Here is a 22239-nt window from a genome sequence, read left to right as displayed (position 1 = left end):
TTCATCTATACCTTTGCAGTTGTAAACAAATGTATATATTATACAGCTTTAGGGCTGCAACTAAGAATCATTTTAAATGTTGATTAATCTGCCAATTACATTCACGATTTATCAATGAATCGTTTAGTCTATAAACTGCTCTGCAATGTACTCTTTTCAGTTTAAAATTCCCTATTGATATTTATTCATACTTGTATTACTGCTGTGCAATATCCACCGTCTCATAATAATCTTAATAGGCTACACTTAACTTGACAGTACTCATTATTGCACTATTACTTACTACTTGTATTATTACATTGTATTATAATACCATACATACTTATCATCAACCGGTAAATCCACTTTGTACTTTACACTTATATTAATTTATACTTAAATCCACTTTGTACTTAATTTATAATGCCTGTATCATAGCTTATTATATTTTGATTTGCTTAGTGCTTCTCTTCCTGTGTGCACTGACGTGACAGTGAGCAGCTGTAACGAAAGAGTTTCCCCTCGGGGATCAATAAAGTATTTCTGATTCTGAAAATGTGAGAAAATTGTGAAAGATGCCCATTACAAGTTCCTAGAGCCCAAGGTGATGTCTTCGATGTCTTGTCTTGTCCGACCAACTGTCCAAAAGCCAAAGATTTTTCATTTACTAGTCCTTAAAACAGACAAAAGCTCAAATTTGAGAATATGAGAAGCTAGAAGTAAAGAGTGTTTGACATTTTTGATAATCATAAATCATCATAAATGATAAATGACTTAAATGATTAATTGCTTAATTTTAAAGTCACTGACTAATCAATTAATTGGTCCTCATTTCAGCTCTATAAAGATTTCATAACCTTAGAACCACAAGAACTAATGTTTTTGCAGAAGTGGCAAAGAACACACAAAATCTTTTGTATCAAATTTGTATTATTTCCACAAAGAAGAACAGACCAATGACATGCAAAAAGCGGTTTTCTTCTTTTTGATTATTTTACCTTGAGGATGATTCAAACCAGATTCCAGCATGCTGTTTTTGTCTGGCCTTGCCTCTGTGGGCATTGTTGTGTCTTCACAAACATAAATGTACTAAGGTAATGTTTCTTATGTTAACTAACCCTGATTTCCATGCTGCGTTCAATGAAAAACTGTTTACTCCTGATCATTACTTTACACCTTGTCAGAGGCGTTATCAGATAGGGGCCTTGACTGGTCGTGCGCATGCGTACATCCGCACAGACGGTCCCTCGGTGTTTACAAACAAGTGGCCTACAGATGGCAGGGTCACTCACCCTGGTGATAGCAAGGCCTGCAGACAGGACAGCCCAGGATTACAAACCTGCAGCCCAGCAGGGCAATATGAAGTTGGTTTGTCTGTCCGTCTGGTAAGGCAACAAGATTTGTTTGCACTGATTACAGACTGTAACGATGATCATTTTAAAGATACCTAACCTCATCATTACAAAGTAACAAGATACTGCAAAGGGGGCAACGTGCAGAACCAGGCATGGAGTCTATAGTGGAGGAGGAAGACCACCGTGCACTGTGGCTTTGCACTGCTGCGACGTGGAGACTGATGGGAGCTGGATCCTGCAAAATGATCACATACACGTCGTTGTTTCTTGGTTTGAATACATGATTAGTCGGTGATGTCGATGCATGATCATAGATTATCGATACTCTGCCGCTGTAGTGATTATTGTGAATGCACGTGTAAACTGGTTGGTCCACTCCTTCCCTACGTGGGTATAAATGTACACTCCGCTTCTTACTTCTCACCAAGCAGCATATGCGCGTATTGCTACCCACCAACCTACCTTGAATGTGTCATCGGATTAATTCTCACGTGTGATTGGTCGCGGTCGCGGAGCTGCATCAGCTTTCTGGATTCTCATTGGTGGAGCGCGCTGTCAGTAAAGCCATATCCGCCTCCTGCAATGTTTGGTTGGATCTCTCTGCTACCCTTTCTCTCGGCGGTGGGTCGGAGCCGCTGTCCCTGGCCTCGCATGTTCCCCTCTAAATTTCTGTTTTGAATTTGATGCCCCTCTTGTAGATTTGCTCCATTTACACGCCTCTGAAAGGCCACAGTCGGGCGTCCGTACACCGGTGTTTTATTTGCCCCAGTATTTGGCGTTTAGAGACTTTAACCCGAACATGGCCGTGGTGAGCGGATCGTCTGGGCCGGTTGCCCGGCTCGAGGGCCGTGAATTCGAATACATGATGAAAAAGCGCTCGGTGACCATCGGCCGGAACTCGTCTCAGGGCTCCGTGGACGTGAGTATGGGCCACTCCAGCTTCATCTCGCGGAGGCATCTGGAGATATTCACCGCCAGCGACGACGGCACCGGCAGCGGGGATTTCTACCTGAGGTGTCTCGGCAAAAACGGGGTGTTTGTAGACGGAGTGTTCCTCAGACGGGGCGCCCCTCCTCTGCAGCTACCACGAATGTAAGTTTCCCCCCACAGTGAACATGTGGATGCTAGCGCTAGTAGCCAGCCGGCTAAAGTTAACAGTTAACAACATTGGGTTTATAATGGCCAGCAGGGTCGATAGGACCACGTGTTTTAGCATGTTAGCAAGAACTCCGCATCCTGTTCCCAATGCCATTTTCTTTGTTGACATTTTTGTTAGCAACAGTGTGAATTAGCCGCCTGCCTTCATTTCACACTCCCTCCCGTGGTTAACTTAGCGTTAGCCGCATACCACGGTGCCTGTATTGGATCTACTTAGCCAAAATACCTAAGCTAGCTCATGGCTACTGGGATGCTATTGTTGATATTGACTAGTGGTAGTTTTTCAATCACGTGGACGCTCTTGACTCAAAAATGTATATGTCGTGATACTGTAAACATTCGTACTTGTTGTCGTGCAAACATGTTAGCTAGCAGTTAGCTGCATCTTCTCTGTTGTGAATGGAGCTCCTCTCGACCCCTAAACGTAAACAAACCAGACCGTCCCCGCCCTGCCGGCTCACAACAGCAGAGCCTGCGGGACCTTTGGCCTCTATTCAGATCCGCCGAAGTCATGCTAGCCAGTGTATTTCACCGTTAATCTGCTAACATTAACCATTAAATGAATTTCAGCCTGATAGTTCGTTGTGAGCTTAAATATGAAGTTTTTGTCAGGTAGTTTGGTTTAGCTCTTAAAAGAGAGTTTCTGAGCCTTGTTGTGCAGGTTGTAGCCTGCACCGTGCCATTGTTTAACTTTTAGGCTTGTTGATAATGTGCTGCTGTGAAATGTGATGCTTTCTAAACAGACATTTATCAAACATAGGAATCTATTGCCTTGATCTGTACTTAATTTTACTAATGGGTTGTAAAGCTTGGCATTTGGAGTCCAGTAAACATGTGCTGCTTGGTTTGAATGTAAGCCATGTTTGTGTGGCTGATGCAGATAAAACAAGTAATAATAAATCGGGTTCTGCCAGGTATGTGGTAGTGCTGAAACAATAAATTCATCAACAAGAAAAGTAATCACAAACAATATTGATAATAGATTAATAATTTCAAGTCATTTATCAAGCTAAAATGCCAAACATCGCTGGTCCCAACTTCTCAAATGTGAAGATTTTCTACTTTTCTCTTGCTTATCATTGTATATTGAATGTATTTGGGTTTTGGTCTGTTAGTTGGACAAAACAAGCAATTTGAAGACGTCAGTGTGGCCAGTGGGAAAATTTAACTTCCAGTTTTCACTATTTTCTGGAATTTTAAATGATTAGTCAGTTAGTTGGAAAAAAGTAATTGACAGATTAATTGACAATGTAAATAATCGTTAGTCCCACATACAGAATTGAAATTAGAAACCGTTAGGGCTGTACAATTAATTGAAATCCCAATATGGCCAAGTGTAATATCTAAATCACAGAAGCTGCAATTCTTTTGACAAAGGTCAAATGTGTGACAAAACAGCGCTATAATGAAGTTCTGCAGAGACGCCCCGGGCCTATAAATCTTGTTCTCCAGACCTAAGAAAACAAGTTTTTGGTACAGACCCCAAAAATGTCACATGATCATGATTTTAATAGTTTTTTCAGTAAAAAATGAAAATTGTGGTGCAAAAAATGATCATTCCCACTAATCATGAATCATATTGCAGAGGTAATTTCTGTCAAATTAATCGCAATATGATTATTTTTATTTTTTGTTTTTTACCGTATTGGGCAGCCCTTCAAACCATGATGGGAAGATCTTCTCTGGTGAAAGCTAAAGCAAAGCAGCTTGTTGACATTTTCACCAAACAGATGTGTTTGGGGTTTAGCATGCAGTTTAGTCACTAAAGTGACTTGTAATGTAGACAAACCTACCAGCCTCTGCCAACACGGCCCAGACTTCCCACACTTCTCTCAGCTATTGTGCAATCCCTCAATGTGAAACCACTTTTTTTTTTTTGTTCTGCACAAAGAAAAAGCTTGTTTTGACTTGATGTAATTTCTGCACCACTAAACAGTTTTTCTGCACAAAACTATTTTCTGCAGCTGAACATGTTTGTGTTCTTGAGGTTGCTAGTTGAATCGATTTCTGCACTGCTCTTAGCCACATCATACATATGCCACTGCATTTCATTATGTAGGCACCACAAGTAGCAGCGGTGGTTTCAGGTTATCTTATTGATCAGACCGACTGCTAATAAAGAGCTTTTAATCAGCAGCGGTCTTTACTACACAGACTTCCATAAGTAAGACACTGCCCAGCATAGGCGTGCACGCTTTACTGTAATCCTCAAGATAGACAGGGCACTTAAACAACCCCCACTGTCCATGATAAGATGGGTGCAGATAAAGATTGACAGCATGAGAGAACTCGTAGAGCTGTGGCCCCGGGGACAGCGCCGTTTTATTCCAGGGATTCCTCTTTGGTGATGTAAACAGACCGAACAGAAAGGAGCAGCCTTCCCTTCCCCTTTCTCCCTCCCCCGCAAATTCTCTCCCAAGTTGGTGCTCTTCCTGTCTTCTTTTGTTTACATTCTTTTTTCTTCTTCTTTTTTTTTTTGCAGAGCGGGTGGGGGTGAAAATCAAGTGAAAGTTTTCAGTTGAACAAGCTTTGTTTGTTGCTGTCCTCACAGCTTAGCAGCATAGCAACTGTGTGTTTTTGCAGTTCAGGCCTCTTTGTTCATACAGGAGAAAAACTAAAGGGGGGGTACTCAGCAACATGGACACAGCTTTCCATATTGAGCCTCACTCGGACAATTAGAAGTGTCTTATTAAAAGTGATGTGTTGCATGTAGTGCCGAAACGTTTAGTTAATTAAGCAGTTAGTTATTGGTATGGAAACTCAGAACTTTGTGAATACCGGCCATTATGTGGTCGTTGATTTGAGTATCTGTGTCTTGTATCAAAAGTTAGCATTGAATCCGTTGTCAGATCCTAAGGCTCGAATACTTATCTTAAATCGATACTTACTCTTTAATCAGATATTTCCTTATCTAAATCATGAAGCTTTTCTGACTAGACGTTATCTGACTCTTCCCTAGATATGTAGATATCTGGCCAATACTCAGCCCCTTGATCGAACAGTTTTGTCATTGTTTCAGTCGTTCAAATGCAAAAATGCTGAACATTTGCTGGTCCAAGCTTCTCAAATGTCGGGTTTTATATCATTGTGAATTGAATCTCTTTGGGTTTTGAGCTGTTGGTCGAACATTTATAGACTAAACAAGTAATGATTAATTGAAACAACAACCAGTAGATTAATTGATAATAAAAATAATGGTCAGTTGCAGCTCCAGTTGCATTGATATGGATAAGTTTAACATTTATCACCACTAAAACCTGTTTTAATGGTAGCTCTGATCCTCTTCTCAAACGCCCCATAAACCAACAATATACAAACATTTAGTCTTGGCCACACATTCAAAAAACAGTGCATGGAGTATCAAAAACTGCCAAGTATCACTACCTCCACTAATATAAAAAACTTGTATGAAATAAAACATCAACCTTTAGAGAAAAAGAGCAGACACCATTTCATACAACAAAGGCCGTATATTTAAGATGATCTGGGTGGCCTACAACCTCTGCTAAACAGTTTCCTCAGGGAAACCCTGAAATATATTGGTTTTGGAAAAGTTAGCTTTTATCACCACTGAAGACCTGGTTTGAGGGGGGGGGGGTAAAATCTAGTCCCACATGCACAGTCTAAACCAACTTATGCTGCCTATGTAATACACTGTATACAGTCCTCATTATTCAATATTCCCTTATCGAAGTTGCTCTAATGGTTGACAGCCGAGCTTGTTTGTGTTGTGACTAATATTTATATTTGAACATACAGCGGTGCTCATTGACAGCATGGTGAAATACAGGAAAGAGCATAAAAGAACAGGATTGTTTTTGATATTTTATTACTTGCTGATATATTTAGATATCATTGTCCCCACTCTGTCAGTTATACACAGCTGCTAGATATTGAGAAAGGCTCTGATGTTATTTAAGGAACGTCCACAACTTTATCAGATCCACAGAGAAGTCTCCAGCCTTTCTGAAAGGGTGCTCGGAGGGCACATGCTTAATGAAAGTGTCTCCCCTCACTAGTCTGGCTCCAGGAAGTGTTACAGTCTCCTCCGGTGAGTGGCAAAGCTAATTTGAGATGTAGGTGTAGGGAAACGTTCTCTCAGCAGATGCCAGCTCTGGGTAGGGATGGGATCGAGAACCGGTTTCAGTTCAGAACTGGTTCCAAATTGTCCTATCCATCAGTATCGTATGCCTCTGAGCTTATCAATTCCTTTTTATTGATGCCAGCGTGTTTTTCTGACAGTTGCTCATTGCAAAACAGTGATGTCAAACACTGTGTTGCTGGAAACTTGCAACATGGTGTCATGGGGAGAGGAAGAAGTGCAGTGCTGGATTTTTGAGAAATTGGCTACAAATTCTTGGCCTTTGGTTGCCATCCATGGCAACCACTTTTCAATTTCGAGATTAGAAATCAAAAGCAGGGTCGTCGATTTTCGCCAGTATTATTTTTTCTCTCCAGCCACGCCCACCTTCGCATCTGGCGCGTCGAGAAAAAAACAACACAAAGAGACAAAGGGTAACTGCAGCTGGACTTTTTGAGACATCCAGGGACACACACAGGGAGCTGGTCAGACTGTCCAAGAGTGTCCGTCGCTGGCCTGCCAACGCCTGGCAGCCCATCAAAAAAGTCCGTTGTTTCTTAGGCCGCCTGTCCTTACAGTCCGGATCCGTCTTCTCTTCACCCACCACGCCATTTACCCACGAACCATCCGTTTATCGTCCGAGCCGTCCATTCCCCGGAGCCTGCCGCCTCGTCTGGACTGGAGTACAGGAGGTAACGCTGGACTTTCTAGCGCACATTACAAGGCTGCAACTCTGAAGAGAGGTTTCACTCTGTCTAAATTATGGGAACTCCAATTCTGCAGAGTAATTGTGGAAACCAAGAAAGTCTCGAATGAGTACTTTTGTACTGACACAGACGATAGTCAAACAGCGGCATAGCCGTCAGTGCTGGGGGAAAATTGGGAAGCAAGTTAAGTTGTTTGACTGTGAGGGGAAAAGTTCGACTAACCCGTCAACATCACAAACGAATGCTGCTATTTTGTATACCCAGAAGTGAGGGTGGACACGTTAACTGATAACACTAAAGGTTCAGTATCAGATAAATAAAAAACTTCAGTTCAGTTACTGTAATAAAGCTTTTAAACATTCTTTTGTCACATTTTCATTATTAAGCTTATTTTTAAGCTAAATATTCTCTCATTTCATCCATTTTAAGTGATGACAGACTGTTGCTGAGTCACATGCATGCCTTCTTTCTACTGTTTCTACATTCAGAGATAATAAAAGTGTTGTACATGTAAACATGTATTTTTGTTTTTTGGGTGAAACTATTTACATTTGTAAAACCTCTTTCATTTTATGTGGAATTAAAATATATTTTAAGTTATGCATATTTGCAAATCGCTCTGTATTTTTATGGATATGATTTTACATATCACAAATAAAAAAAATACATGGATTGTGAGATTTGTGTATTATGGTACACATTTGTGGATTTTTTCCTACAGATTGCTGCGGTACAAATTGGACAAAAATCCACAAATGTGCAAAACTAAATTTTGTGTGTACAAATGGATCCACAAATATGTAAATATCACTTTACATGGATTTTTTGGGTTGAAACTATTTACATGTGTAAAATCTGTAACATTTTTATGAGAAATTTAAAATAGGTTTTTACAGAGTAAGTTATGCGTATTTGCAAATCACTCCGTGTTGTTGTGGATATGACTTTACACAACATAATTTAAAAAACTCCATATTTGTGCATAGTGAAATATTACAGATAATAAAGTCCAATAAAAACTTGCATACACAAAGCCTTATCCTACATTACGCTGTAGAATTGATGTGGTTTGGTTCGTTTGTGGCCCACGCTGCCTCACTGAGTGAAGTCATACAGGATTTGTGATGCCCATACCAATATCAGTTTTGATTGGAGTTAGTTTAGATTTTTTTAACACGAACATGTAACATAAACAAAGATTTTAAAAAGGGTTCCATAAATTTGTTTATTTAATACAATTATGACCAAGTACTGAGCTGGACATTTTTATAGTCTTGTTATTCATCAGCCTGTTATTACATAGACATCTGTACTGTGTATCTGTGAGCTTTTATCGGCCTGACCCTGACTTATTGACGTAGCTACAAGATGTATAGCTAGGTCTTGTAAAGAGATTCACTTTACAATGATATAAAACACAGATAAGCATAAAATCCTCACATTTGAGAAGCTGGAAGTAGTGAATATTTTCCATTTTATATTTAATAATTTTGATAAATATTAGTTATTTATCGCCAATTAATTTTTTTGTCGACTTTTATGGACAGATAGATCAATCAGCGCATTTTTAAAGTGCTAATAACCACAGAATAGAAGTGCGCATTGCCATCTGAGGTTGTTGACATGGTGCTGAGGCTACTGCGCTTAAAGCATGTCTTTATATTTACCACTGCCTAATTTAGGCCTGTCCTCCATTGAGGCCACCACTCCCCCAAAACAGTCACACCAGAGCAGCTCCAGTCTGTGCTTCAGCCCTCTGCAGTGTAGTAATGTAGAGCTGTCTGTGATGAATGCTCTGGTTTTACAAAGTCAGTGTTGGGAGGAAGGATTGAGCTTCATCAAGCCATTGCATCAGCATTCAAATTTAATTAACTTACACGTTGTCTCTCAAACGGTTCTACCACACCAGTTTTATGTGGTGTTATCAAGTGCTCACTTATTTGATTTGCCTTTTGAAATGCTGTTTTCATTAATGCGTTCCTCCGTGCTTGTTTAAAAAAAAAAAAAAAAAAAAAGACCTTTTTAAATCGTGTTAAAACTGTTTTCTTTTTGCAGGTGCACTTTCAGGTTCCCCAGTACAAACATCAAGATCACATTCACAGCCCTGTCCAGTGGGAAGAAAGTGAAGCGCGAGGCTCCAGAGTCCCCAGTGAAACCAGTACAGCCCAAGATCTCCCCCCTGACCATCAACATTCCAGACAACATCGCTCACCTAATGAGCCCCCTGCCATCGCCTACTGGCACCATTAGGTACTCACTACTGCAAAATATTATGTATTCACTGGCTTTAAGCGGGCAGGAAGTGACTTTTCTTTGTGTGACAAAAAACTCACCTGCTACTGTGATTATTTCTCTCAACAAATTGGAATCTAGGAAGTCTCCTCACAAACGATGGTCGATCATTTAGCAAAGTTGTATTTGTGCAAATGTGTGTATTTGTAAAAACCAACCAGGTTTCTTCTGCCATACAAGTCATTTGAAGGTTATAGGATAAAATGTGTTTACTGTTGGCAAATAAACAGTCAACGTACTGAAAGAGGCAGCAGGTGGAGCACTTGGAGGAATCCTCTTTGTTTGGTATACCAACAGTTCCCTGAGTGCTGAAATGGACATTAAATTTGGAAATTGTCCTTTACATGAAGTCTATTCATCCTCTGGTTATTCAGTCTATTAACTGGATAATTAGACTTGAAGATTTGAATGCGTTGTTGCTTTAGGCCTGATTGTGGCTCCTAAAGTGACTGCAGTATTTCCAGACAATCGGGGCGGTAGGGCGATTTGCATAGATATCAGCCAAAAGCGTGCCACTGCAGCACAGACTGCGGATGAGCTGAGCCAGGGAACCTAACTGTGCCCCTTCTGAGTCATGCCAGGCTAGTTATATTTTAGGTTGAAGCACTTAATCCAAACCTATTGTTGGTTGTTTATTTCTTGGTTTAGTGTAAATGATCTTCACAGTAAGGTTGTTGGTCTTGTTGTGGTTTCCTGCAGTGCTGCTAACTCGTGCCCCTCCAGCCCGCGGGGTGCAGGCTCTTCAGGCTACAGGATGGGCGGTCGCATGGTCAGCTCTGCAGAGCTGCAGCTTATGAATGACAACTCCCAGCCTGAGAACGACAAAGACGCCTCTGGAGGGGACAGTCCCAAGGTGAGAGCATGACAAAAGGCCACTCCCTCTGTCAGGGGAAGATTTCTTCAAACCTGACCTTTTTAGTTTGTGATTCTGTTCAACATTTCATCACTTATTTCACTTTAGAGTGTGATGTTGACTCGGTTCCCCAGTGTCACTGGCCTCTAATACACGCCCACAGGGCCCTATGTAAGTCCCACTCAACTGGTTTTAAATAAGTTTTTAAATATTAGTGTTGACACACAACATTTCAGACACAATAACTCGTTCTTTCGCACCCTTTGTTATTTTCTGGCTGCTCATGCATACAAAGTATATTGAAAGAGAGTTGGAAGAAATTATCCCATATTTCACTATCACCAGAAGACGTTTAGTGTAAAAATAAGTAGGGCTCCAACAAAGGATTATTGATGATTTTGCTGAATATTTTCTCAATTAATCATTTGGTCTATAAAATGTTAGAAAGCCCACGGTAGCTCTCAAATTGCTCTTTTTGTCTGACCCAACAGTCCAGAATCGTCAAATCTTTGGCATGTTTGCTTTAAAACTGATCAGAATATTTGCCAATTGATTTTCTGTTGAATAATTGATCATTTTAGTGGTGATGTCACCACCAAATGGGTCAGACTGGCAAAAGATGAACTGATCAGGAGGAAATGCTCATCTCTTGTTACAGGTACAGTGTGGTGATTTTAGAGCTGCAGATTTAAAGGCAGCTATCTTGATAAATGATTCATCGTTTCATTCATTTCTCAAGCAAAAATGTCAAAAGTTTGCTGGTTGCATCTTCTCCAATGAGAGCATTTACTGCTTTTCTCTGTTTTATATAATTGTAATCTGAATATCTTTGCGTTTTGGACGAAATGAGACATTTGAAGACATCACCGTGAGCATTTTTTACTACTTTGTTACTTTTCAGGATCAATTCAACAATTGGTATATAATAAAAATAATAATTTTTTCGATAATGAGAATAATCGTTCGTTGCAGACCTAGGTGATTTAGGCCATAGTGTCTATAAATATCTTTGCTCGGGCGAGTGATGAGTTACATATTTGAGGATGGCATGATGACAGTTTGTTTCCTGAGTGTAGTAAATGGTGTATGTAGTGTGATTCATAAATCTGCATTTGTCCTCTGCTCCACAGGATGACTCCAAACCTCCGTACTCCTATGCACAGCTGATAGTCCAGGCCATAACACTGGCTACGGACAAGCAGCTCACACTAAATGGAATCTACAATCACATCACAAAGAACTACCCCTACTACAGGACTGCAGACAAGGGCTGGCAGGTGAGTTCTGGCCTCTTGTCCGTCTGTCAGAGGACACTTTGACTGTCAGCATGATGGTACAAATATAACAGACCTGCAGAAGAGCCTCTGCACCAAATCCTCAGTGCATAGTTTCCCTAGAAACAGTCACAAAAATAACCTTTAAAACATCAATAATACACTTTTCAGCTGCACCATCTTCACCACTCGTGTTTTTCCGCTGTTGCAGAACTCGATCCGTCACAACCTGTCGTTGAACCGTTATTTCATCAAAGTGGCGCGGTCGCAGGAGGAGCCAGGCAAAGGTTCGTTCTGGAGGATAGACCCGTCCTCGGAGGGCAAGCTCATCGAGCAGGCCTTTAGGAAACGAAGGCCCCGGGGCGTCCCCTGCTTCAGGACCCCACACGGACCCCTCTCCTCCAGGTCTGGTTTCACCCGACTGTCTCACACTGCTGCTTTGATCCATGCGCAGAATCATTCAAATTAGCACAGTTCACTGCAGTCTCCCAGAGTGCCTTGTGTTTATCGCCCAGTATTAAAGGAAGCATAATTAGCTCATACACTCTCTAAAGTTCAACAGCCTGTTCATAATTAAAGAAGACTCCCATTTACCAACACGTCCCATCAAATGACAAAAACCAACCATGAATTGATCCTACTAACAAAACTTCACTCAGTCATGGACACGCTGACGGAGCTCCATACTGAACAAACAGCCACCTTTTCTATTCAACATTTAATCGACCTGAATATCACTATTGATTGATATTTGAGAGTTAACCCGACTTGTCTGTGTGACTCTCAGGAGTGCCCCGGCGTCTCCCAATCACTCGGGGGTTCTCTCCGCTCACTCCAGCGGCATCCAGACCCCTGACAGCCTTTCACGGGAGGGCTCCCCGGTTCCCCTGGAGCTGGAGACCTCCTCAGCTCCTGCCCCGGTGTCCACCACGGTGGTCCAGCCCAAACTGGCAGTCATCCAGGAAGCACGCTTTGCACAAAACACACCAGGTATGAGACCCCCTCTCTCTCTCTGCGCCTTGTCATCTTCACATGGATTAATGTGAGGCTGTTTGTCTTTTTCACACAATGGTTTAAAGCAGTGTTTGTAGTTTTCAGTGGAGCTACTTTAGCATCTGTGGATGTTGATTCTGGCTTTGGTCTGCCACAACATGTTCATATGTTTTCGAATCTCATTGTCAGGTTGATTTTAGTCAGATTTTCTTTAAGATGCACAATCACTCACATTGTCTCTGCTCACCTGACTGCAGGTTCTAAGTTTTAAACTTTTTTAAACAAAACTAAGTAGTAATGTTATTAATTAAAAAGTCTAATTCATCTGTATAAAACAAATCTCATCAGTAGATTTCACTGTAAAACTGTGAAAAGGTTGTTAAATTTTATTGCCACTCCCATTATTTGTTGGAACACTTTACCGTCTCCAGTTAAAACAGTTACAGGTCTTGTTAAACCCGCCTGCTTCTTGGCCAGTTTTTGAACAGCAATGTTACACATGAGCAGCTTAAATTGAATTGATTTAAATTTCTGCTGCTGTCATTTTAATTTGCCCTCTATCTTTATCTTTTCAACACTGTGTTACAAACGCTCTTTCTTTTGAGATAGTGGCTATATATTTCACTTTTTCATTTGTAAGTTTTCTTTCTTTTCTTTTTTTTACAATAATAATAATGTCCGTCTGTATCTGTTCCAGGCTCGCCTGTTAACAACCAGCCGGTACTCATAGCAGTCCAGCGTCAGTTACCTCAAACCATGAAGCCAGTGACCTACACCATGGCCTCCCCAGTGAGCACCAGCACCTCCCAGCCTGCTGTCCAGACTGTCCACGTCCTGCAGCAGATCCCAGCAGGATCCGCCGTCATCGCCCAGCCAGCCACCATCATCAACAAGAGCGAGCTGCAGGAGAATGGAGAGCACACAGAGGTCAAAGGTGAGACAGGAGCACGGTGGGAAGTTTGTATCCACTGCTATCAAACGTGTTTAAGAGCCGTCCGAAATGGGCACCACATAACTGAGTATTAGAAACTGGCATCGAATGCTTTATCAGATCTCGGTCTTGTTTACTCATTTACTGAAAACAAATTATTTTGGTATCAGGGCTCGGATATTATATTGGCTCCAATATCAAAAGATGTTATTCGATACCCAGCCCCACTGGAATCAGTAGCTATTGCTTCCACGGCTCAAACATTTTCCAATAAATCATGTATGATTTCCCCAGAAAAAGGTTTTTCAGAACCTGTAATTCACGCTTTTATTTGTTATTCTAATAAAACCTGAGGTGTTTTTGACAGTTTTCTCACCAACGAAGAACTAATTCATTATTTTTGAACATATTAACTGTTGGCGCATGCCAAAACTAATGCTAGCAACTTGACTAATAAAGTAAGCTTTAGCTTGTTAAATGGAAAAAAAATTTTATAGATCATGTAAAATTTTTGTGAAGTATGGAAATATAATGTATGAGAAAAGAATGAAAAAGGAGTGTTGTTGGGTATTGGTACCAAAACAAAAGTATCATCTTGGTTCAGGTGCCAGCCAGCCAGCCAGCCTGAAGTAACTGTACTGTTGAAATGTAGTCAACAGTGCTATTAGACTTTGTTTCTGAATTAGCAAAGTAGCAAAGAAAACATAAAGCCAATTTATTTGTCCACAAAGAAGGCCTAAAGATGCAGCTTTCAGAAACGTTTAGTTTAGCGTTTAATAGTCTCTCATAACCCTCTTTTCATCACATTGTTACAGTTGTTGGCGTAACAGTACAGTCTCTAGACAAAAATAACGGTTGTAATGAAAATAAGACGAGTAATGAGATGAAGAAAAGAGAAGTGGGGAAAAGCTTTTAGAAACATTTTCAGTTTTGTAATGGAGCCACATCACAGGGCCAGAGCCTTCTACACTGAATCAGTTTTACTAGTGTGGGGAGAAACGGCTCACTGCCAGCAGTTAGTTTAACCATTACCCTGCAGTTTCAGTTATCATATGATTTATGTGAGCTGAGCAACAACAGATCGGTTTTCGTTTTTCATCAGCTGTCGCACTGAACCGTCTTTGTTCACTGATTGTCTAACACGTGAAGCCATTGTTGAAATGTGTGTGTCCTCTCAGTCAAAGTGGAGGCGATTCCCACCATCACCTCTATAGGCGGCTCCAGTCGCATCATCCAGAGCACCCAGTCAGCCACTCCCCTGCAGACTGTTACCATAGTGCAGCAGGCCCCCATAGGTCAGCACCAGCTGCCCATCAAGGCCATCACACAGAACGGCACCCACAGCATCACCACTGCCATCCAGGGACCCGCCAGCTCAGGTGAGCAACACAGGAACAGTATGAAACGCAGAGAAACATCAACTTTGTTTCTTTTCAAGGGTTTTATTAGAGATTCCCATGTAGTTATTGTTGTGATACATTATGTTTTATAAATTATTTATGGCTCAAATTGTCTTTCAAAAGTTGTTGTTGTTGTTATTATTAGAGAGAAACTGAAGTTAACCTTTGTGTTTCAATACTTTTTGGATGGATGTCAGTAAATGTTAAGTGAGGAAAGGCAATCAAAACTTAGTCCATGTGTGATCTGCTCACTGGAACTTCCAACATGTCTACATTGAATATTTTAAATCAAACAATAATGGACCCAAAGTGGAAGGAATACAGTGCGAGGGGAACAATGCGGCTATTGTTTGAAAAATCACATTTAAAATATTAATGATGTTCACTGCCATCAGCATTTATGTATTGCATTAAAAAAAAAACTTGCAGCAAATCTTCACATTTGAGAAGCTGCAACCAGAGAATATAATAAAAAAATATAAAATATTAAATTATCAAAATTGTTGTTGCAGATTAATTTTAGTTGATCAACTAATAGATTAACCAACTATTCGTTTGAACTCTAGTTTGATGTTTTCAGTAGTAAATTATTGCATGATAACCCAAAGGATTCAAGCTAAGCACCAGATCTCTGACAGTTGTGTTTATGTTGAACAATAAAGACTTTCTCTGCCTCCGCTGAATCAAAAGTCTTTATTATCCCACACTGGCAGCAGTTGTGGCCACACTTCCCACAGGCCTCCTGCTTACAGATGTTGGTTAACCACAGTTTGAACAGCTCTGACAGTGAAGTGTTTCCTCTGCTAACTCTCCCCTTCCTTTCTATTTCCTCCTGTTCAGCTCCAGTTGTGGCGAGCCCCCTCCACTTGCTGGCGGTCCACGCCTCGGCCTCGGCCTCCCTCCCCACCAAACGACAGAACGGGGACCAGCAGGCCAGCGAACAGCCAGACGCCAAGCGCATCAAATCAGAGGACGAGGCGGCCCCGACCCCGGCCCCCGCGGCAGACTCAGACTCGTCGGCAGCTAAAAACCCAGGCGGCCACCTCAACTAGTCCGTACAACCACACGCCACATGACCCCCACCACCTTCTCCTTCCTCCACGTTTTCTCTCTCGTCCCTGTCGTTCGTTTTGTTTCTCCTCCTTCTACCACTGACTCCCGAGGTGCCAAACAGAGAGGATTCTTTTCATTTTCAGTTTGGGTTATCTGTTCTAGAGCATCAAAAGGAAAAAATAATGTCCACCCCTTTATAGACTGGAATGTGGGTTGAGAACAAAATAAAGAAATGGGACAAAGATGAACTCAAAGGTGTCCCCTGTGAGCCACTGAAACAGGAGAGTGACTAAACCAAGACCACAGGAAGCCTTAACAACAATTAACCCTTAAGAGCTGACCTTTGACCTCAAGTGGTCCAGCGGGGAGAGGCCCTGACTCAGCTCGGGCTGGACGCCACCTTTCTGCCGTATCTTACCTCAGAGCAGATAGGAGACTCCAGCAGCCAACATCCTCCCTGGACCCGTCGGGACGGCTCTGGATGAAGTGACCAACCGAGCGACGAGTATGACGAGCATTCAATGGTTAAAAAATAAAAAACAGTCAACGCATTCAGAAAGGGATCAACTCGGAGCCAATATTCCTGAAACTCTGGCAGCTAGCCTCTCACAATACTGACCTTCCTTTATCGCAGCTGTACGTAGATATGCAGTATTTTGTTGTTCAAATGTGGAGCATAGGATTTTTTTTATGTATTTTCACTTATCTAGATAAGTAATAATTTAATTAAAGGAAGGGTACAAAATGATGAGGTCTGACATTTCGGTAACTAAGTTAGAAATCTCACTTTTTTTATGTGGACTTCCTTTTCTGTTCGGTGAAACAGTGTAATAGTTTTTGTAATATTTGTTTCTTTTCCCCTTGTTCTGACATATCCATATGAAATTTGCTGAGTTATACCTACATATTTTAATACTTGCACAGATAACCAATATAAGCATATGAAATCTCCATGTGTAGTTCCAGATGTTGACCTTGCATGTGTCCGACAACAGAGAAGTTAACTGTAAATTGAAGAGGAAAAAAGACCTTTGTCCAAACCAGACCTGCACTTGATTACATGTTTGTGTTTTCATTTCCCTTCTTCTTCTTCTTCTTCTTCTTCTTCTTCTTTTATACTTTCCTCCCACCCTCCTCCTCCTCCTCCTCCTCCTTGTCCCTCCCGGCTGTGTTGACATTGTGGTGTTGGCAGACCCCCTTTGCTTGATTATTTTACTCTGTTCTGGCGACCTGGCGAGTCTGTTTTCTGATTGTACACGTTCCAAACAATAGTAAAATGAAAAAAAATTGATGTTTGTTCTGCTTAAGTGGAGAAATGCTTCTTTTTTTTTTAATAAATTAATTTAAAGCCCTTTTCTCTATCTGTATGTTTTGCTTCAGTATCAGAATCATGGTTTCGTTGTTGATGCTGAATAAAGCAATGAAACAACTGTCATTAGTCCGAACGTATAGGAACGTTTTTCAGGCTGTGGGATGGTTAGAAAGCAGATTAACTGTCCATTAATACAAGATGGCTGCATCCTGATAACACAAGTGGTCAGGTACACAAGCAAGTTTTTTAATACTCTCAATTATTATTAACCATGTCATCAATCCAAAAGCAATTGATTACAAAATAATTTATCTCAGGAGATAAATCATTACACATTGATTTCAGGGTTCAACCATTTCATCCATTTTATATTTTTCCTTTTGATGAATTTTAGAAGAAGTGGAGCTATTTTTAATGCACGATCACAATTTACGGAGCAAGAAGATTACTGAAAGAAAAACTGCTTAGGAGGGAAAAGAACAACCATAAAAGATGATTAAGTGATGTAAAAAGAGCAAGGTTGAACTGAAAGCGGCACAAAATAGCAAAGCGTAATATTTAAAGAGACAAAGTTGCAATGAACATTTAGTCATAATGTTTATATTTTAATTTATCTTTCAAATTTAAGTTAGAAGTAAAATAAAGGTCTGCTCTTCTACTTGCAGAAGTACAGTAAATGATTTTAGCTAGCGAGCAAACACTGTTGCACATTCAAAACAAAAGTTAGAAATTGCTTTAAAGGAGGAGGAAAAGAGAACATGTAGAAACTAGGAGGATAACGTACAAACCACAACATCTCAAGAAAAAGCCAAAGTTCTAAGTTTTAAAACGGTTTTTAAAGATGTGCAGTGATCTGATTTATTTGAGACTTTGAGGACCTAAAACAGCAAAAACATGACCCCCTTTAGCCAACAAAATGAAAAGATGAACAAGATCTAAAAATCATATTTTGAAACAAAAGGATACAGTACAAAGGGAGGAACATTGTCACTCCTAAAGACACCTCATTGTGCACTTATCTTCAAAAACAGATGAGGATTAGTGCTCATATCGGTTTATATGTCGAGAAATTGCAGTATAGAAATGTAATGTCTCCATTCCAGTTCATCCCTGAGAAAGCGCTGGCTGTTTGTTCTCGGCGGAGAGTTTTTTAGCAGATTGTTAAAACTCCAGTATCGGTGAAGAAAACAAAGATCCATCTCACATACATTTCTGAACAGCAATAACAGGGAGTTATTAATCCAACAAGTAACTCTTCCTCAGCACAGAACATCACAGGACTCGTAGCCTTTTCTTCCTTTAGTTATCCAGCGGCCATGTGACAGCATGAGGCAGTACAGCATGCAAAAGCTCTGCTCACTGATGGTTTCTCAGCGTTGACGCCCACCGACAGAGAAACACTTATCCGGCTGAGTTCCTCCTTTGTGTTGGAGGTGTTTCCCCACTTCAGCTGCCACAGAGACGGCTTGAAGATTCAGCTGTGAGCAGATGTGCTGACGTACGAACACAGCAACAAACCTTTAGATTAATCATGAGCAGCAGGTTTTGGAGCCACATACTACATCCATGATCAAATGAAAGTTTAATTTAATTTAATAATTAACATCTGTGTATGAAACCACAACCCTGTTTTACCCCAAATGTCCGTCCCTGAAATAACACGCGAATCTCATGATACAAAGTTAAGAATTATTTTACAATCAGTATAGAAACGATACAGATCTGCACAAACATTAGCAAATGAATACAGACAAATTCCATAACACAACTCATCTCTGAACAGGATGCTCATTACCTGCAGGTTTGTTAGATGATACTTAATGATCCCACTGGGGAAACTGAACTGTTACAGCAGAGGAGAGAAAGTCTTACCTGCAGTTTTATAGCACATATACAGTAATAACAAGAGTCCACTAGGAATAACAATACATAAATAAACATAAAGCATCTTTTGCTACATATTAACAGGATGGAAGCTCATTAGCAAGTGTGCACCATGAGCTGTTTACATCCTCAGGTACAGACGGAAGAACTGTGGGCAGGTGTGTGCTGTGCATCAGTTATTTGCTTTATGAGATCAGAAAGAAACAAAATGGTGTATCCTCGATCCTCTCTCCTCAGTCATTATTTTTGTAAATATAAAGTAATTAATCAATTTGTAAAATAATCTGTAGATTAATTAGTAATGAAAACAGCTGTTAGTTGCAGCTCAGAGTGCATCTTTAATTTCTTATTTTGCTTTTCAATAGCAACTGACAGAAGAGGAAATATTCAAAGATATTTAAATTTGGCCTGTAAAAAAACAAAAAACGTGTTGGTTCTTAACTCCGGAAGGTTTCTTCTCCGGCAGAAGGAACCTGTTACCTCTCAAACTTTTCAGAATGAGACACGTTATGTAATGACTGTGAACACTGGCGAGTTTTGGACGGCTCCAGACAGGAGAGCACCTCTGAATGTAAACACACACTGTGCAGCATGGAGTCTCTGTGTAAATATCCAGCACACACTGACGGGCCGCGCAGCATGGTGACACCAGGGGAAGGTGACTAACAGTGGGAAGAAACGGGGGCTGAACACATTCTGCTGCCTCCACTGCTGGCTGTGTAGGTGGAGTCTCCATAGAAACCAGGAGCTTGTTGTGACTGATGATTGAGTGTTGATACTCTGGCAGCTTGTTCAGCGAGATGATGAAGAGTGTGCTGTCTGCCTAAAAAACTACCAAAAATCTCTTCTGCGGGATTTGTTCTCATTCAAATGGTTCTCAGAATTATCCCTTCTTTTCAAGAGAGAAGCCCTAACCATTAACCGACAGCCGAGACCAGAGCCTGAGGTCTTTTATTAGCTTGTCTCTCAGCTCATGAGGTGTCTTGCTGTTTGTATTCCAGGACTAATCCTCTGATAATATCTAGACTCTGCATGTTGAACTGCAGCTCCTTAAAGCTGCTGTTTTCACAAGAACCTTCTGAGAATCATCGTGAACAACAGTGGGGATGAGGGGGGACGCGAGGAGCCATGAAGGTGGACACGGTTCTGACATGCCAACAAGAAAAAAAGACATTTAACAAAAGGCTCTGCGCTGTGTAGAGCGCTGAAGCACAGTCCTGCTTACACAAAATCTCCCTTTCCACGTGGACTTCCTCTTGTGATCCTGCTATTTTATGAGACTAAATCCAGTTATTTGGTAAATTATTGCAATCCCTGCTTTGAACAGCAAAAACCACTTTCAGTCTTTCAGCCTCACAGAACTGAGGTTACATCCAATGAGGGCTGCTGCAACTGGAACATAAACTCTGCCTGTGAGCTGCAACTTTACTGTTTTCAGTTCTCCATGTTGGCCTGTATTTTCTTCTGATGCCCTTTTAGCTATTATTTTCTCTCTTGGGTGTTATTTTGTATTGTGCTTAGTTTTGACCTTAGAGGCCAAATGGCAGTTTGCCACTCAAGGGCTGTTTCACAAAAGCGATTTGTGTGAAAAATTATTTGTTAACGTGTCATAATTAACACGAGAGGAAATGATCTCTCGTTCCAAATCATAGGTTGTATGTTCCAAATTTGGTGAAAATGGCCCCCTGTTGGGCAGAACAGCTGTATTTACTGGCTCACTACAAGCTTTTCTGTTTAAATTTGTTGCTTCATGTATTCTGTCTCCTTTTTGCCAGAACCGCCATTTTGCATTAGGCCTTTTTTTCTCCTGTAGATTTCCCACAACGTTCATCACACTGTTCATCTCTATTTTTTCCTGTTTTTGATATTTTATAGTGCAATGTTTTTTGATGCTGCTCTTTTGTTCTTCTATATGTTTTTGTACCTAATTTATGTCTTCGTGAGCTAAAGGCAATTTTCTGCCTAGCTGACAGTGTTCTCTCCTATGAGCCAACAAACGTATTACATGAGCCACTCTTTCACAGGAACCACCTAACTGCATAAACTTTTCTTTTGCATTTGGTTGTTTTGATAAACTACACGGTTCTTTTTTTTCTGCCTTTGGTGAAAAGCAGCCATTTTTGTGTTGCATGAAATAATTCTTAGGCAGTGTAAAAGACGAGCCTGGGCCACCTTTTGCGTGGAATTCCTTTTTGCATTTGGTTGTTTTGTCGACATTTAAATTGACCATTTAGGGGGATAACTCAGTTCTTATTTATTCTGACTTTGGTGTCTGGTAATGATTGATATAGAATGAACACAGTAAATACCCTCATATAGAATCAATCATTTTAATAGCCTATTTTTATAACAGAAAATATTATGTTTACTGTGATTCTATTAGCCTATTAATTTTAAAGGGAAATATGTAGTGAATGCATGGTTATTACCTATTTTGAAATATTGAAGTTTTAATATAAAACTGTGAATTTGAGATTATATTGTATATTATATGTATATTGGCAGTTAAGCCTGAATCAGTAAAGCCACTGAAGACCAGCTGACTAACAATAATGTTTTTCATTTATTCTTTCTGTTTTTTTAAACGTCACCCCTTGAGAATCAGTGATTCCTGTGATTCATGCGTTCTGGGTGATTCAGAATAAAGACCTTCCCATCCCTGAACAGCTAATAGAAAAGCTTTCAGCAACTGTCCACAAAGAACCACAAAATCCTGCACACTGCCACTCACTTGTACTCACTTTACTAACAACATTTTGGCCCTCAGACCTTCATCAAGTCAAGTCAAATTCATACAGGCAAACAGCACCATTTCCATACGTATGTAAATGTAAACAGCACCAATCAGACACTTTGATTGGTGTTTTTTTCCTACATAAAAAGTGAAATGAAAAATGCAGAGATTATTACTTTAACCATCTGCTGTGGGACTGCAGTACTCCTACTGACCACATGATGACAGTGCAG

At 40.6% G+C, this 22239-nt stretch overlaps 1 protein-coding gene across 1 annotated transcript; it reads left to right on the top strand.

Annotated features, from left to right (window-relative positions):
* The first annotated feature begins 1941 nt into the window (after positions 1-1941).
* foxk2b (forkhead box K2b) lies at positions 1942-17428 on the top strand. Its single transcript, XM_044181358.1, has 9 exons — positions 1942-2426; positions 9336-9530; positions 10272-10425; positions 11556-11702; positions 11911-12104; positions 12487-12689; positions 13390-13626; positions 14802-15002; positions 15864-17428. The coding sequence occupies exons 1-9, from the start codon at positions 2134-2136 to the stop codon at positions 16073-16075; spliced, it is 1836 nt and encodes a 611-aa protein (XP_044037293.1). The 5' UTR covers positions 1942-2133; the 3' UTR covers positions 16076-17428.
* Positions 17429-22239: the final 4811 nt, after the last annotated feature.

Source organism: Siniperca chuatsi, linkage group LG21, assembly GCF_020085105.1.
Source record: "Siniperca chuatsi isolate FFG_IHB_CAS linkage group LG21, ASM2008510v1, whole genome shotgun sequence".
Lineage (NCBI taxonomy): Eukaryota > Metazoa > Chordata > Actinopteri > Centrarchiformes > Sinipercidae > Siniperca > Siniperca chuatsi.
Note: the sequence above shows the minus strand (reverse complement) of the source record. Positions and strands in the feature narration are given on the sequence as shown.